This window comes from Leptonychotes weddellii, chromosome 6 (assembly GCF_054177405.1).
Source record: "Leptonychotes weddellii isolate Sample4059 chromosome 6, ASM5417740v2, whole genome shotgun sequence".
In the NCBI taxonomy this organism is placed as follows: Eukaryota; Metazoa; Chordata; class Mammalia; order Carnivora; family Phocidae; genus Leptonychotes; species Leptonychotes weddellii.
The window spans coordinates 35,489,067-35,506,295 of record NC_138374.1 but is presented as its reverse complement, the minus strand read 5'-3'; the positions used below and the strand labels follow the sequence as shown (position 1 = coordinate 35,506,295).

At 38.3% G+C, this 17,229-nt stretch overlaps 1 protein-coding gene across 10 annotated transcripts in view; it reads left to right on the top strand.

Moving 5' to 3' along the window:
* Positions 1-17,229, top strand: part of MARCHF8 (membrane associated ring-CH-type finger 8) — a 159,382-nt gene that overhangs the window by 123,848 nt on the left and 18,305 nt on the right. For 9 of the 10 annotated variants that reach the window (XM_081823915.1, XM_081823917.1, XM_006728192.3 and 6 more), the window contains one exon: positions 12,858-12,908. In XM_081823915.1, the coding sequence (XP_081680041.1) occupies positions 12,858-12,908 (51 nt within the window). Of the gene's footprint in view, positions 1-7,082; positions 7,242-12,857; positions 12,909-17,229 lie in introns of all 10 variants that reach the window. The other variant, XM_081823918.1, reaches the window with a different exon arrangement.

Sequence of the window (17,229 nt, the reverse complement as noted above, 5' to 3'; positions counted from 1 at the left end):
CCTGTCTGGAATCCTCACTACAAGGTGGAAGAGAAGGTGAAAGAGTGAACACCTTGTCTTGTTCCTAAACTTAGTGTAAAACCATTCATTCTTTGATCATTAAGTGTGATGTTAACTACTGTGGATTTATTATAGGTGTACTTTATCAGGTTTTTATTCCCAGTTTATTGAGTGTTTTTATCAGGAAAAGTGTTAGATTTTGTCAGATGTTTATTGTGTGTATTTAAAAAATTTTTTTGAACTTGTGTCTTACGTTGAGTTTCAACTATTTCAGTGTTGCATTCCTAGCATAAATGCCACTTAGTCATAGTGTATATCCTTTTTATCTTTTGCTGGATTTGGTTTGCTAGTATTTTGGCGAGAATTCTTGAGTCTTTATTCATAAGGAATATTGGTATGCAGTTTTCTATTCTTGTGATATCTTTGGTCTATTTTTTTTTTAAAGATTTATTTATTTATTTATTTGAGAGAGAGAGAGAAGGAGCAGGGGGGAGGGGCAGAGGGAGAGAGTGCAGAGCCCAACGGGGGTCCTGATTCCAGGACCCCGACATCATGACTTGCACCGGAATCAAGAGTCGGCCACTCAGCCAACTGAGCCACTCAGGTGCCCCTATTTGTAGGAATTTTTTAGATAACTAATTCAGTCTGGTTTATTCAGATTTTATTTCTTTTCTTTCTTTATTATTTTTTTTTAATTTTTATTTTTAAGTAGGCTCCACACCCATTGTGGGGCTTGAACTCATGACCGTAAGATCAAGAGCCACACACTCTACCAGCTGAGCCAGCCAGGTGCCCCCAGATTTTTTATTTCTTCTTGAGTCACTTTTGGTAGTTTGTGTCTGTCTCTGTAGGAATTTCCTCCTTTTTTTTTTTTTAAGATTTTATTTATTCATTTGAGAGAGAGAGAGACAGAGAGAACACAGAGAAGCAGACTCCCCGCTGAGCTGGGAGCCTGACGCAGGGCTCAATCCCAGGACCAGGAGATCATGACCTGAGCTGAAGGCAGACACTTAACCATCTGAGCCACCCAGGAGCCCCTAGGAATTTCCTCTTTTACTTCTCTATTTTTTTGGTATAAAATTGTTCACAGTATTCCTTTATAATCCTTTATATTTCTGTAAGGTTGGTAATACAAGCTCTTTTATTCCTAATTTTAGTAATTTGAGTTGTATGTCATTTTTTACTTGGTGAAGCTACATAAATTTTTTGATTTAAAAAAAAATCTTGTCAACTTTTGGTTTTGTTGATTTTTCTCCATCAATTTTCTAGTCCTTATTAACATCTCCTTATAATCTTTCCCTTTGTTTGCTAATTTAGGTGTGCTTTGCTCTTTTCTTATCAGTGTCTTGTTGTGGAAATAATTTCTTTGAGCTTATTCTTTATATTTATCAGCACTTACAGCTATAAATATTTCTCTAAGCCCTGTATTTCTCTAAGCTGCATTGGATAAGTTTGGTATTTTGTGTTTTTATTTTTAGTAATTTCACATTTTCTGATTTTCCTTGTGAGTTCTTTGACCCAGTTGGTTATTTCAGATTTTATTGTTTAATTTCTACATATCTTTGAATTTCTCTTATTTCTTTCTGTTATTGATATCTAATTTAACTCTTGTGAGAAATCATACTTTGTATTATTTCAATTCTTTTGAATTTATTTAGTCTTGTTTTATGGTTTACCTTATAGTGCTGTCCTGGAGAATGTTCCATGTACACTTGAGAAGAATGTGTATTCTGTTGTTGGGTTTAGTGTTCTATAGAGGTCTGTTAGGTCTAGTTGGTTTATAACGCTGTTTAATTCTTTTTTGTTAGTCTTCTACCTAGTTGTTCTGTCCATTGTTGAATGTAGGGTATTGAGATCTGCCAGTATTGTTGAATTGTCTGTTTTTCACTCAGTTCTGTCAGTTTTTGCTTCGTGTAATTTTTGTCTCTCTTATGAGGTGCATATATGTTTATAATTGTTACATTTTCATGATAGATTGACTGTTTTATAATAAACATCCCTCTATCTCTAGTATAATTTTCTTAAGTCTGTTTTGTCTTATATTGGTATAGTCTTTTCAGCTTTGTTATGGTTACTGTTTTTGCAGTTTTATCTTTTTCCTTCTTTTAACTTTAATCCTATTTGTAATTTTCAGTGTAAAGTATGTCTTCAGACAGTGTACACTTGCATTTTGTGTTTTTGTCCACTGTGACAACTCATTTTGATTGGATTGTTAATATTTATTGCTGTTAATATGGTTGATTTGTCAGTCATTTTACTTTTTGTTTTTTATATATCTTATGATTCTTTTCTTTATTTCTCCTTTACTGCTTTCTGTTGCATTAAGTGATTAAAGTTATCATCTTAGTGTTTGCTCCAGGGTTTAGTGTATACATTTTTTTAACAGAATCTAACTTCAGATTCATCATATTAATTTAATTCCATAAGATAAAAAATCATGCTTCCTATGTACCTCTCTTTCCTCTTTCCCTTCCTTGCTAATGTTGTTATACATTACACTATATATTTTCCAAACCTAATAATATTTTACAGTTATTAATTTGTCATTTAAATAAGTAAAAGAAAGAGCATTTACAGAGTTTGTTCTTTTAAAGTTATTTACCATTTCTTGTTCTCATTTATTCCCGTGGATTTGTGTTGTCATCTGGTGTCACTTACTTCGCCAATACAGTTTTGTACCACCTACCTCTTTTGTTTGTTACTGTCAAATATATTAACATTTCTTTATGTTATAGGTCCAACAATACAATATATACATGTTTTTATATAATTCCTTTTACAATTACTTAAGAGATGAAAGGATGAGAAATATATATGTGTATACTGTCTTTTATTTTTATATAATTAGTTTTTTTGGTGTTCTTTTTTTTTCATATAGTTTCTAGTTATTGTTTGGTGTTACTTGTTTTCAACCTGAAGAACTTCTATTTAATATTCCTTTTTAAGGTGTGTCTGCTAGTATTGCATTTTCTTAGTTTTTGTAATTCTTGATATCTTCTAGATTTCTTTATTTTGTCTTCATTATTGAAGATAGGTTTGCTGGAATAATATTCTTGGTTAAAATTCTTTTTTTTCCAGTTCTCTAAATATGGCTCCCCCCCTCAATCTTCTGGCCTCCATAGTTTCTGATGAGAAATCAGCTATTAATTTTGGGGGGATTTTGCTGTATATAACTAGTTATTTTTTCCCTTGCTGCTTTCAAGGTTTTCTGTTTGTCTTTCAGCATGTTAATTTGTTGTGTTTGGATGTGGGACCCTTTGCTTTTATCCTACTACAATTTAATTTAGCTTCTTGGATATGGAGATTAATGTTTTTATCAAATTTTGGGAGTTTGCTTTGCAGCCATTATTTCTTTGAATATATTTTCTCCACCTCTCTCTTCTTTCTCTCTGGTACTCACATTATAGATATATTGGTGTACTTAATTATGTTCCATGTTTCTCTAAGGCTCCATTTAGTTTTCTTTATTCTTTTTGATCTCTGTTCTTCAGATTGCATAATCTCTTAGGATCCATCTTCATGTTTACTGATTCTTTCCTCTGCTAGGTCAAATCTGCTGTTGAATGCCTGTGATGAACTCTTCATTTCAGTTATTGTACTTTTCAATTCCACATTTTTCATGTTCATTTTTTGTAGTTTGTATTTCTGTATTGCTTTCATCAGTTCATAAGATATTGTCATCATATCGTCCTTTTCCTCTTTAAGTATGGCTTCATTTAGTTCTGTGAACATATTTATAATAGCTACTTTTAAGCCTTTGTGTACTAAAGACAATTTCTGGGCCCTCTGAAGGACCTTTTCTGTTACCTCCCTTTTTTCCTGTTTGGGTCATACTTTCCTCTTTCTCTGCAAGTCTTGTAGTTTTTGTATTCAATGCTGTATATTTTAGATAATACTTTTTTGCATCTTTGAATTAAAATTCTTTCACCCCCCCCCCACCTCCTGTGGGTTGTTGTTTAGTAACTTGGCTGGATTTTATAGTAAAATCTGTTTTCCTCACAATACATAGTCTCTGATTTTGCTTCTCAGAGGGGTAAGCCTTGAGCATGTACTCTCTCAAGTTGGGATGACTGTTTATAGCAGTGGTTTTTGATTGTCTCTCTCCCTGACCTGTTAAGTTTTCTTGTCTCTGTTGATTTCACACTCAGTTTTTAGTTCCATTAACTGCTGGCTGATTGCACTGCTATTTTGGACAATTCCCTAGGGCATTGTTCCATGGTCTGATCCAAGTAAATGCAGATTCCTTTGCTGCAGCTGTTTTTGAGGCCAGTATTTGAGGTTTCTTCCATCCTCAGGAGGACCTTCTTAGTTGTCTCTGTCCATGGTTTTATGTGGTACACTTTTATCTGTTTTATGGTTTTGCTTGTTGCTCTCTTAGGGCTACTAGCCACCTAAAATGCCATCATTTTTGCCAGTACCATTAGATTGGAATTTCTACATATTCTGTTCCAGTTAATGTTTGTTTCCTTGGAGACAGCTTATGAGCTCTCTGTTCTTTTGGCCTGCCTTTCCACCTTTGCAAAATCTAAGCTTGTGCTCTAGAGCTGGGGACAGGTGGAGTGGCCCACATCTTTTGGAGTGATGTACCTGCTTTATGTAGGGCAGTAGCCTGTGGCTTTCTTGGCTTGCCTGTCTTGGTGTGGAACTTCTACCCTATCAGTCTGTTGGGTTGAACAACGTTGGGCTGCATTACACCCAGTCTGCCATGCCTAGAGTAGAGCCTCTGCTCTGCTAGTGGGCACTGTACAGAATGGAGCCCAGACCTGCTTCTGAATCACTTGTGCTTGGAACATGGCTTCCAGAACATGAATGTGTCATGCTTGAGTCCTGACCCTCTCTTACCATCATGTGGGCTACTTGAACACTTTTAAGAATTTCTTTTTGTTTTATGTGTGGGTTAATGAGTGTATCTCTTTGTGTAGCTTATTTAGTGCTTATCTTTGGAAGTTTGATATATTTCCTATATCTTATGTCTCTTTAACTTTGGGAACATTTCGAAGACAATTATAATAATACTTTGATTTCATTTTCTGCTCATTTTAATATGTATGTCACTCTTAATTGACTGTTCTCATTATAGATTATGTGTTTTATTCCATTTTTGCATATCTGGTATAAATAATTTCTACTGAATACCGAAGTGCTGTGGTTGACTCAAGACAAAGCACTTCTGTGATTGAGTTGCTAAGTTAACTAGTCAATTTTAATGGAATACAGTTTTTACCTGAAAGAATTACTGGCAGTCAAACTCTAGTTTATTCTGACTTGGATATTTGGCAGACATTTTCTCTAAACTGAACGAATGAGCCAATCTTTCTTTCAAGTAACAGTTTTTTTTGCCGATGAAAAAAATTTGAAGTCTCTAAGCAAAAATTAGGATTTTGGAAAACTTGTAACCACCACTGTGAGCTTGGTAGCTTTTCAGTAATTATAGACTCTGATGGTCATATTAATGAGTGTGTTTTTTTTTTCATATTGCATAATGAAATGTGTCAGTCTTGTTGGAAGATTTGCATAACCCAGTGAACCAGTAATTTCTAAATGACCAGTTTAGTGTGGTGTTATAAAGTCATGCATGATTAAGAGATCAATTCAAAGTAGAAGAGGGACCAATTGATTTTAATGGAATATTAAAAATTTATTAATATCATTTAAGAGTGTGCATCACAGCTAATTACTTGTTGAGTTTTTGTGTAGTACAAAGAATATCCAATTATCTCAAATGGTTATTAAATACACATTCCTTTTATAAATACATAACTGTATAAGGTGAAACTTTCTTCATTTATTTCAGTCAAAACAACAGAGGAGATTGAATGTACAAGCAGATATGAGAATTCAGCTGTCTTCTATTAATTGGACAAGAACAAGATTTACAAAAATATAAAACTACGTTACTCTGCTCGCTTTTTTTTTCAGAAAAATAGTTGTTTTTCATAGAAATTTATATTAACTGGGTTTAATTATTCTAATTGAATTAAGAGATTCATGTTTTTAAAATTGTTTTAATTTCTTTTTTTTTAAATTTTTTTTTTAAGATTTTATTTATTTGCGAGAGAGAGAATGAGAGACAGAGAGCATGAGAGGGAGGAGGGTCAGAGGGACAAGAGGACTCCCCGCTGAGCAGGGAGCCCGATGTGGGACTCGATCCCGGGACTCCAGGATCATGACCTGAGCCGAGGGCAGTCGCTTAACCAACTGAGCCACCCAGGCGCCTGAAAATTGTTTTAATTTCTAATATGGCAAATATCAATATATATAATCCATGTAAACAAAAGGCTTGGGGATGGGCGCCTGGGTGGCTCAGTCGTTAAGCGTCTGCCTTCGGCTCAGGTCATGATCCCAGAGTTCTGGGATTGAGCCCCGCATCGGCCTCCCTGCTCTGCGAGAAGCCTGCTTCTCCCTCTCCCACTCCCCCTGCTTGTGTTCCCTCTCTCGCTGTGTCTCTCTCTCTCTGTCAAATAAATAAATCTATTAAAAAAAAAAAAAAGGTTTGGGGAGTCCTCAGTAATTTACTTGTAAAGGTGTCCTGAGACCAAAAAGTCGGAGACCTCTATGTATACTTTTTCTCCTCATGGTCTCAAGGTGACTTCTGTACCTCCTGGCATGACATCTTTATTCCAGGTTGACTCAGGAAAGAAGGAATGCTGGAGAAACGAGCAGTGGCTATATCAGGAAAGCAGAATGTTCTCTCAGATAACCTCAAGTTTAATGTCTTTAGGGAGAACTTTCTTACATATTTACCCATAATTGCAAAATAGAGTGAGAAAGTGAGAACTTTTAGTTGGATCCATTGCTGCCCAGAACAAATTTGTTCTATTGGTAGGGATGGATATTGGGTAGATACATAGTATGTCTGTTACACAGTTTTTTGTTTGTTTTGTTTTTTTGCTTGTTTGCTTGTTTGTTTGTGTGTGTGTATGTGGTGGTTTTTTTTTTTAAAATGACTGGTCCTGGTCAGAGTTTCAGGTACACTCCCACATGAAGTTTTATTGTTTGACTCCTTTATACAAAATCCTCAAAACTTGCTTAGACATCTCACCTCATTGTCTTCTCGTTAATTTTTGGCTTCTACTTTCCAGGGCGTGTTTGGTCTCTGTGGGCTCTGCATCTCCATTCTACCCTCAAGGTACATTCTTTTGGAGCCACACATGGACTTGCAAAACACCATTGACAGGACTGAGTAAATTGTGAAATGTCCCTTATTCTTCAACAGAGCTTCTCTTTATCTTTGTGATTTGGTAACTTCTTACATTAATAAAACTTTTCTTTCTCACACCCTCAGACTCAGTCTTTCCCAGTGTATGTATCAGTCTGTTTCCTGATTGATTTATTTGTATTAACTCAGTTGTGAGCTCACTACCATCTTTTATGCAGAAATTTACTTTTACAGTAGTCATGATTTGCTCTTTAAAAAATGAGTCATATTCAGTTATACCTCAATTAAAAAAATGAATCATAGCCTTTATGGATTATTCTGGCCCAGAAACTTGCATCTTAAAGTGTAGTCCGGGGACCAGCAGCATGGGAGTCACCTGGGAGCTGACTGGAAATGCAGAATCTCAACCCACCTCAGAACTAACAAATCACCATCTACATTTTACAAAGATCCTTAAATGATTCAGGTGCACAAAGTTTCAGAAGCACTGGTCTGAGGGAGACAACAAATGAGAAGAGGGCATGGAGTTGTGTTCTGAGGAACTCTTCTTTTTAATGTAGAAAACAAGAGCCCACCAAGCCAGGGGAGCATGTGCTATCACAGTGTGGCATCTCCTGGTGCCTTCTCTGAGGAAGGAAGGTAACAGTTTTTGCTATCAGCAGTGAGGCTTTGATCTCTCCCAGGATTATAAAATGGCGGACCCATTAAGCAGTGACTAACTATATTAAAATAATTTGCTAAGGTTTGTATCACTTGGGCATTGAAGCTTAGTTTTGTCTTGAACTGGAATGGAACTCTTTTTCTCTTTGGAATGGCTAATTCCAGTTCTTGATATTGATGTTTGGTAACCTTTCCTTCTTTTCATTCAGAAACATGCCAATGTGACTGTAGGAAAGAATGGTGTCACCCACTGTCCTGATATAATTCATGTTTGTGCTTTTTATGATTTAAAATTTTTTTAAATTCATTTTCTTCCCTGGTTGTATATTTCTCATTGAAACACTATTTCAAAGAAGTTCTGTGGTTAATTAACATCATCATTAGAACAGGCTTAGGAGTCAGATTTATTTTTGTCCATGTTTTGTGCCTAATACAGTTGTTTGCATGTGTTAGTCAAATAGTAAATAAGTATGGAATGAATGAGTCACTGGTTTGAATGAATCCTGGAATTTGCTTCCTGGAAAATAAGTCTGTTATGGTCCTGAACTTCTTAGATTTTTTTCAGTAAGTCCGAATAAATGTAGTAGTATTTAAAGGAAAAAAAAAAATGGTCTGTTGGAACTGTATTGTTAATTTTCTGCCAAGTAATGATGAAGCAATTCTAAATGTTGACAGGTTTCAGGCTTTAAAACATCTGTATGTTCTGGGGCTAGATAATTTGTTTGATTTTTACCAATGTAAAATATTGAATTGTTCTAACAAGGAAAACTGGATACAGGCTTACATCATTAAATTTACTTCTCAAGTTCATAAGGTAAAGAGCAACTTTCAGATCTCAGTCTGGATTTATAATGTTACCTAGCTTAACACCTAGGCCTCTCCCCACCCCAGTAACCCCTCTGTATGGAATCATAAATGTCAAAAAAGTCAGGGATAGAAATTACTGCTTCCCTTAGTACCTCAGAACTTCTCTGTAGATTTCAGGTGGTGTTAAACTGGCCATTTCCTTTAAGATAGAGGGTAATGTCATAGTGGTTATAATGATTTTCTGTACAGATATTCCAGGGCATATGGTATCTTTGTTTTAATTTAGTAAGGTAAATTAAAATTTAGTAGTAAATTGCAAGTAGATGAGCCTTTAAGCTTGGATACACAGCAGTGCCCTGTGTTCGTCCATCGAACATTGTTGACTCATGAATGACACTTGAATGGTTACAGATTTACCTGTGCTGTGGACAGAGAGACTCCCCACTCCCAGTGAGTGAATGCATGAATAAGATGAATGAATGAAATTTCTGATTCTTTTGGTCTTTTAGAAATAGTCTTTGTTGACATTGTCAACACTTTGAACATACTTTATAATTTTGTTTTTTTCCTAGAACTATCTAATTGACTAGCTTAAGACCAAGAAACATTCCATTGATGCTAAACATTTAATAGCAGTGTCTGTATTGTATTACACTTAAGAGATTTGAACTTCTGTTTTCACTCAGATTTATAAAATAAGAGAATATAATGAAAATACTCAAAAAAATTGCACGGACAGATTGCTGTAAAGACAAGACAACATTGCTAAAACAAGTGCTGGTTGGCAGGCCACTTGGGAGCTCTTGAAATGTTTCTTCACTAACATTTTAGGGGTGTCAAGTGTTCAAAAGCCAAGTGTACCAAAGTCAAGGCAGTATGTCATTTGGTGGGTTGTGGGAAAGGGGAAAGTTAAAATTTTCTTGATTGCTAGTTCTCTTTAAGGAGAGGCTTGGTGGAGTGGAATCAACTCTTTTCAAAGTAGTTTTAAAATGATCCACTAGCTCCTTTGTATTACTGACTGACCAAAAGAATTTTACCTGCTAATTACATCTCAAACTTCTCTGGTCTTCCCCATGGTTATTGTAAAGCATGTGAGATGAGTAGAGAATATGATAATCTTAAAAATACAAGTGAGATAATCTCTTCCATTGGTAATAGTTTCTGTTTTTGTTTTTTTACTCATTTGGGTTCAGAGCAAGAAATACTGGATTCAGGGAGAGTTACTTTCTTATTTTTAGAAAATCAGATTTATATTTCGAACATTTATTGATTTTCTTTTTTTAAGAAAGTTATAGTGTGGAAGATTCTTGTATTACTTGCTAGGGCTGCCATAAAAAAATAACCAGGCAGTGGGTGCTTAAGCAACAGGAATTAATTTTCTCACAGTTCTAGAGGCTAGAAGTCTGAGATTAAGGTGTCAGCAGGTTTGGTTTCATCTGAGGACTCTTTCATTGGCTTGCAGATAGCTGCCCCTGCCTTCTCCCTGTGTCTTCACAAGATATTATTCTTTCTGTGTGTACCTATGTCCTAAGTTCAGCTTCTTACACGAACACCATTCATATTGGATCAAGTCCCACCCTAATGACCTCATTTTAACATGATTACCTCTTTGAAGACCCTAGCTCCGAATATAGTCACATTCTGAGTATGAGGGGCTAGAACTTAACATACAAATTTGGGGGGACACAATGCAGTCCCTAGCAATTATGTATCAGGGATGTCACTTTCAGAGCAGGAAGATAAGTTAGGAAGGTATTCAAGAATTTCAAGTGAGAAATGAAGAGAAACTAAACCTAAGGCATTGACAGTAGAAATATAAATGAGATTGGAGATTAGCATGATGAATGGTTCTCCATCCCCTCACTTTCAATCTGGAGGTGTCTTTGGGTCTCAGATGAGTCTCTTGTAAGCAGCATATCCATGGATCTTGTTTTTTTATCCATTGGGATACCATGTGTCTTTGGAGTATTGAGTCTGTTTACATTCAGAGTAATTATTGATAGATATGAATTTAGTGCCATTGTATAACCTGTAAAGTCACTGTTCCTGTAGATTGTCTCTGTTCCTTTCTATGTTGCTTTTCCTCTCTCTTGCCTGCTCAAAGGGTCTCCTTTAATATTTCTCTCAAAGCTGGTTTAGTGTTCACAAACTCCTTTAGTTTTTGCTTGTTTTGGAAACTCTCTCTCCTTCTGTTCTCTTGCTGGATGAAGTATTCTTGGCTGTGTATTTTTCCCATTTAGCATGTTGAATATATCATGCCACTTTCTTCTGGCCTGCCAAGTTTCTGTGGACAGGTCTGCTACTAACCTTATGTGTCTGCCCTTGTTGATTTAGAACCTTTTGTCCCTAGCCGCTTTCAGAATTCTCTTTATCTTTGTATTTTGCAAGTTTCACTCTGATATGTCTTGATGTTGATCTGTTTTTTTTTAATTTGAGGCGAGTTCTCTGTGCCTTTTGGACTTGAATGCCTGTTTCCTCCCCCACATTGGGGAAGTTCTCAGCTATAATTTGTTGAAATAAACCTACTGCCCTTTTTTCTCACTCTTCTTCTGGGACTCCTATGATATGGATATTGTTGCACTTTATGGAATTGCTGAGTTCCCTAAGTCTGTATTTGTGACCTAATAGTTTTCTTTCCCTCTTCAGTTTCATTATTTTCCGTAATTTTATCTTCTGTATCACCTATTCATTCCTCTGCTTCTTCCATCCTCGTTGTGATTATATCCAGTTGGTTTTGCATCTCAGTTATAGCATTTTTTATTTCAGCCTGACTAGTTTTTAGGTCTTTTATCTCTACAAGATGGGGGTTTCTCTGGTGTCTTTTATGCATTTTCCAAGCCCAGCTAGTATTCATATGACTGTTGTTCTAAATTCTTGTTCAGACATATTACGTATATCTGTTTTGAGCAAATCCCTGGCTGTGATTTCTTCTTGATCTTTCTTTTGGGGAAAATTCCTCTGTCTTGTCATTTTGTCTAGGTTTCTGTCTTTTGCATGTTATGAAATCTTGTTATGTTTTCTGCTCCTGAGAGTAATGCTATATTAAGAAGGGGGTCATACACTGTCCAGGGCCTGGTGCTTCAGGAAATGTTTCTGGTGTATGCTGTGTGCACTCCGCTGTTGGTGTTTTGGCTACTCTTTCCCACAGGTCAGTCCTCTGCAGAGTTCCTCCTTGCTTGCAGTGGGGAGTGTTTGGACCTTTAACTAAGTGTGCTTTGATTTGTTTGTTAAAATAAGCCTGGAAAAGAAAAAAGAAAAAACCTGATCTAAGACAAAAGGAAAATGAACAAAAATACCAACAGACAGACAAAAAACTAAGTCTGACTCCAAAGAAAAAGAAAGAAAAAAGAAAGTTTGATCCAAAAAATGAAGAAAGGAAACAAACAAAAAGCTATAAGCCTGATTCTAAAGGAAAAAAAAAAAAAGAAAGAAAGCCCAGTCCTATTTCCAGCAGAACTGAAGCCAACACTTTGGAGCACTGTATGATCAGTAGACTTGGTACCTGCAGGGGGCCTGTGTTGGTCCTCTGGGGGAGAGGCCCACTGCACTGGTGGCTCACAGTCAGACCTGCCCTAGCAAAGATGCCCCTGCCGGTGCAGGGGGGTGGGGTTTGGTGTAAGTGGCTCCAGCCTCTCCTGGGGGCGCTGTGTTGCTTGCTTGTTTGCTGAAGTCTGACCGTGCTTGTGGGTGGGGGTAGGGGCGTGGAGATTGGAGCTTGCGAGACGTTAAACAGGAAGAATTTGATACAAGACTTTGTGACTAAAGGTGGAAGAGGCTAGCATGACTCTCAGATTTCTCTAATCCAGGAGGAGAAACAGGCTTGAGGGAATAGGTGTGAGCTGTGGGATATCCCTGTTGAGTACCCAGCACTTTGACAGCCAGACGACCTGGGTGGGGTCAGCTATCCCACTTCCTTCTTCCTGATCCTACAGTGGCTCCTTACGGCATGGACCACCTCAGATAAAACTCAACATGCAGTTTCTTGCCTCTGAACCTCCATTTGAATGTATCTTAAGACACCTAGAGCTCTTTTATTTTTAGTTAATTCCAAATTCCTGTTCATGTTAACTTAAGTTCCATTAAGGCAAGGACTACTGTGTCATTCATTTTTTCTAGTACATAGTAGTTTGGGCTCAGCAAATTCTAGTTGAGGGAATGATTGTCAGGAGGATTGTTATGAGTAATTACTTATTCTCTGCACATTTTAATCACCTGTTTCATTTTCTTGCAGAATGAGAAGACTTTGGGACATTCCATGAGTCATTCAAGTAACATTTCTAAGGTAGAGTGCCAGTGAAGTATGTTATTTTCATAGTTTGGTTTCTTCTATCTTGCATGTGTGTATACTCTTTACTTTTCAATATGCGAAGTTATTGATACAGTTCTTTAATCTGCTCTAGGATCATACAGTGAGGTATATGGCTGTTATGTTTTTCTAGCGAGGCAATTCTGAATGTGTGTTGAGGTTAGTGACTAATAGGAGAACACCCTGTTTCTTCCAGTGGAAATCATTTACTCTCAGGTTAAAAAAAAATCTCAGTCACCAGAGAAACGTCCCCTCAGTTAAGAGTGCATTTGACTGACAGTAACAAAAATCCAGCTCTGGTGACCTCAGTAGTTATGGATTTATGTGGTCCTGATGACAAAGTGTGTCTGGAGGTAGGTGGTTCAAGGTTGATGCAGCTGCTCACAGGTGGTATCAGGGACTCAGGCACTTTTTGTCTTCTCTGTGCCACCTTCCTTAGCACTTTGTCATCCTCATGTTTTAGTGCCTCGTGGCCTTAAGATGGGAGCTGGACCTCCAGGTACCATGGCCGTGGCCTTGGCAGGAATAAGAAGAATGATGAAGGATGGTGGGGTCTGTCAGCTGGGAGTGACCCTTTTCAGCGGGAAGGCAAAAAACTTCCCCAGAAGCCCCACCCAGCTGCCTGACTTCTGCTTACATTTCACTGGCCAGAACTGGATCACAGAGCTACCTCCAGCTGGAAAGTGCCTAGGAAAATGAGGTCTGAGAGGGTGAATTGGCCATCCAGCAGCACCGGACATACCTGTGGTGTAGTCACTCGACTAGCCTGTCAGGAGCATATCGGCTGCTATGGGTGACCCAGGAGCCAGCAGGCAAACTTGTTTGCAGGCACCGCTCATTTCTCAGCCCAGACATGGGCTCCGGCCACCTTGTCGTCCGTGCAGTATGTCCATGTAGGTTCCTTGCAGAGAGGGGTCTTCTCCCCATGTCTTTGTCAGCCAGCCAAACACTGACACAGATCCTGACAGGAGGATCTGAACAATGTGACAAAACATGTCCTTCTATCTCAGGCCTCCTGAGTACTCAGAAATAAACAGCCACATTATATGCCATTTTAATTTTCAAACTATACAGATACTCTCATTTATATCACCCTATTTTTTTTTTTTTAACTAAAAAGTAGAATCTAGCAAATCCTTTGAGACAATCAGTCTGTTCTTAGGCATATTTCTGATCTCACCATATCATCCATCCACTTAATTTTGCATAAAAAGAAAAGTCCATAGTGCTCAATATGACACTGAAGGCTATGTAGAATGCTCCTTGGTGCATTCCTGATCCAAGGAATCTTACAGTGAGAACAGTCTTTCAAGCCACAGGCTTTGGCCATCTCAAATGAATACCTTTCAACAAATAATCCCTCCTGTTCCAACCTCCATTTCTTTTCTTTTGCTCTTCCTTCAGCTAGGAATATGGGAGTTAATAGAACTGTGTAGTGGTAGATCATTACTGTCTGCGTTAAAAGGCCAGTTTTGTCCTACCACCTTTGAAGGAGCTGTCCAACGTTTAAGCATCGAGAAAAGTGAGAAGATGCAGGTCCAGATGACCTGTCTGGTTAAGTTGAATTAAACATTTTAAAAGTACATAGTAGCCCCTATTGCCTTGCCCCAATGGTGAGGGCAGTTCTGAAGGAGTCAACACCCTGTGCCTCAAATATATGTCTGTTTATGGTTTTAGTAAGATTTTATTTGAAGGGAAGTTTCCTCTTATAGTTTAAAAAAAATGTTTGTAAACCACTGGCTTACAGTGTCTATAGGAACATTTTAGGGGCTTGGTGCAAATTGGGTTGTGATATTCTGAGTTGCCTTGTGATAGTTTTGGACAAGGATTTACTAGCCATGTGACTTTGAGGAAGGATACTTCTTTGAACTTTAATTTCCTGTTGAGTAAAATCAGGGAATAATACAACCTTCAGGGTTGTTGTGAGTCTTGGGGATAATGTTTGCAAGGAACCCTAGGGCAGCTCCCTCATTGCAGTGAATCCGTGAACTAACTGTAGTCAAACTTTGTTGAACCCTGGTGATCTTAGGTGAATTGGGTCATGATAGTTCTTGATGATAGCTATTATTATTTTATTACTGATCAAAAGCAGGACTACATACTTTAAAATAAATATCAACTGGGGTGGAAATTAAGAAATCTAATAAAAACTCTGGCCTTTTCCTTTCTTCCTTCTTGCATACATTTTTATTGTGTGTTCTTTGTGCCAGGCACTGAGCTGGGTACTGGCATAAAATGATCAAAACAAACATGGCCAGTGATGTGACACTTCCCTGTGGGCAGGGTTGGAGTTTTCTTAAAAAGCAATTTTAGCTCCACACTTTCTTTCAGAAACAGGGTAACTGTGAAAGCTTCACAGCTTTCTGCCATATAGTAGGGCCAAGAAGATGTGGACCTCTTCTATTTTCAAAGCAGGAGTTCCTGCCCACTGAACTGGGGTCAGAGGGAAATCTCAGGAGTGGTATGTTATGCACACATTACTTCCCCAATGAACCATCAGCATGAAATTTTGTTGCAAAATGTACCCCTCTGAGATAAGAAAGTTGTATAATGTGGAGTTGTTAGGCATGAACCAGTTACATGGGGTTGGGGAGGAAGGGTGAGACTGCCATGAAAGGTAACTTTGTTTTTGAGAACACAGTTCTTTCTTGCAATATTTATAAAATGAGCCTGTTGTTTGAGGCCACTTTAGGCCATGGCACATAAAACTCTATTTTCAGTATAGCAGACATACTTAAGCAGATGCTTCATACCCTTGAGACAGAAGATACAAAAAAAGGTTAGAACACACACACGTTTTATGCTACCTGAAATCTCCGTTGTCTCTCGTAGGAAACATTTTCTGCTGATTCAGCCTCTAGCTGAGTTCAGTGCTAGTTTGTGTCCAGGGTAGTCAGTCAACTGCAGTGTGTATTATGTTCCCGCAGTTTACCGCTTACTGGTAACTGAAGTTACATGAAGTCAAGATTGAGAGCAGGTAAAAATAAACCTTCCATCTGTCTCCTCGTGTTCCATCTAGATCTTGTTACAGAGTGATGGGGTGTCTCATTCAGTGTTTGTTAGAGGCTCCCCATGTTTTGTTGTAGCCTCAGAAACCATGCTCCCCTTTCAAAGAAGGAAACAGGCAGGTTAGGTGGAATGTGGGAGAGGTGGCTAGACGGCTCCTCTGGCTTTAAAATGGGCGTCCAGGTGCGATCCTCTTAGTTAAATTAAGGGAGAATATTGGAACATTTAAGCAGTTTTGATCGCAAAGTCTTCACCCAGTACTTGGTTTTGCATTAATGGTAATGACGTTAAGCGGGTACTCTGTTGTATTTCGTTTACCTGTAAATCTTCAGAGTGAGGTGATATGCTTCCCTGTCCAGGGGAACCGTACCACAATTGCCCCCCACCTAAAGGCTCTCTTATCGCCCCACGCAAGATATCCTCAGCATTGAGGTATCGTCATCTGTAACATAGACAAGGGGGCCCAGTGCAGCATATACGAGGATTACATAAGTTCAGATTTTGTCCCACACTTAACTAACTCTATGCCAAGCATTGTGCTCTGAATGCTGAATCAAACAGGAAAGAGATGAGTAAGCAGACCTCCAGAAAATACAGGCAGCTGGGGAGAATTATTATGAAGGTAAAAGACAAGGGGCTGAGGTAGAGAATGACAAGGAACCGAAATTTAGAAGGGCTGCTTGGGGAAGGTGTGGCTGAGGAGGGGCTACTTACAGCAGGACATAAACAGTGAAAAGGTACCAGCCAGGATGGGATTAAACTGTAGAAAATGGTTGTCACCTCCCTGAGAAATCCAAAACAATAGGTAGAAATGAAAGGCAGATGTGCTGGGAGTGATGACTGTCATAGCTGTGCCCAACTGCAGGGGGCCTGTCAGCCATGTCGGCTGGGGGCACTCCAGTGAGGACCACTGCACTTTGGCCTAAAACTCTTTAGAGGGAGGCTGGAATTCCCTGGGGGTGCTTGAGCTCAGTCCGACTGGAATTTTTTCAGGCACCAGGAATTTGCTTAGGCCACGCTCATTGTAGAGGCTGGACTTTCTAGAGCCTCTGCTCAGGCCTCTCTTAGCACACGGACATGGCATTAGTTTACCTTGAGGGACGCATTCTCACTTGACCCTGAGAATTGAACTTGGTCCAGGTGGCACAATTTCTCGAGCAAGTTCATGATTGGTAGCACTATAAGGAGATGGTAGTGAAAAGCTAGACATACGTCATGAAAACTGGAGCACGGGTACTGTCCTTTCTGCAGTCAGGCAATTAGTCTTACTAGGCTCTGACATTTGCTGAAG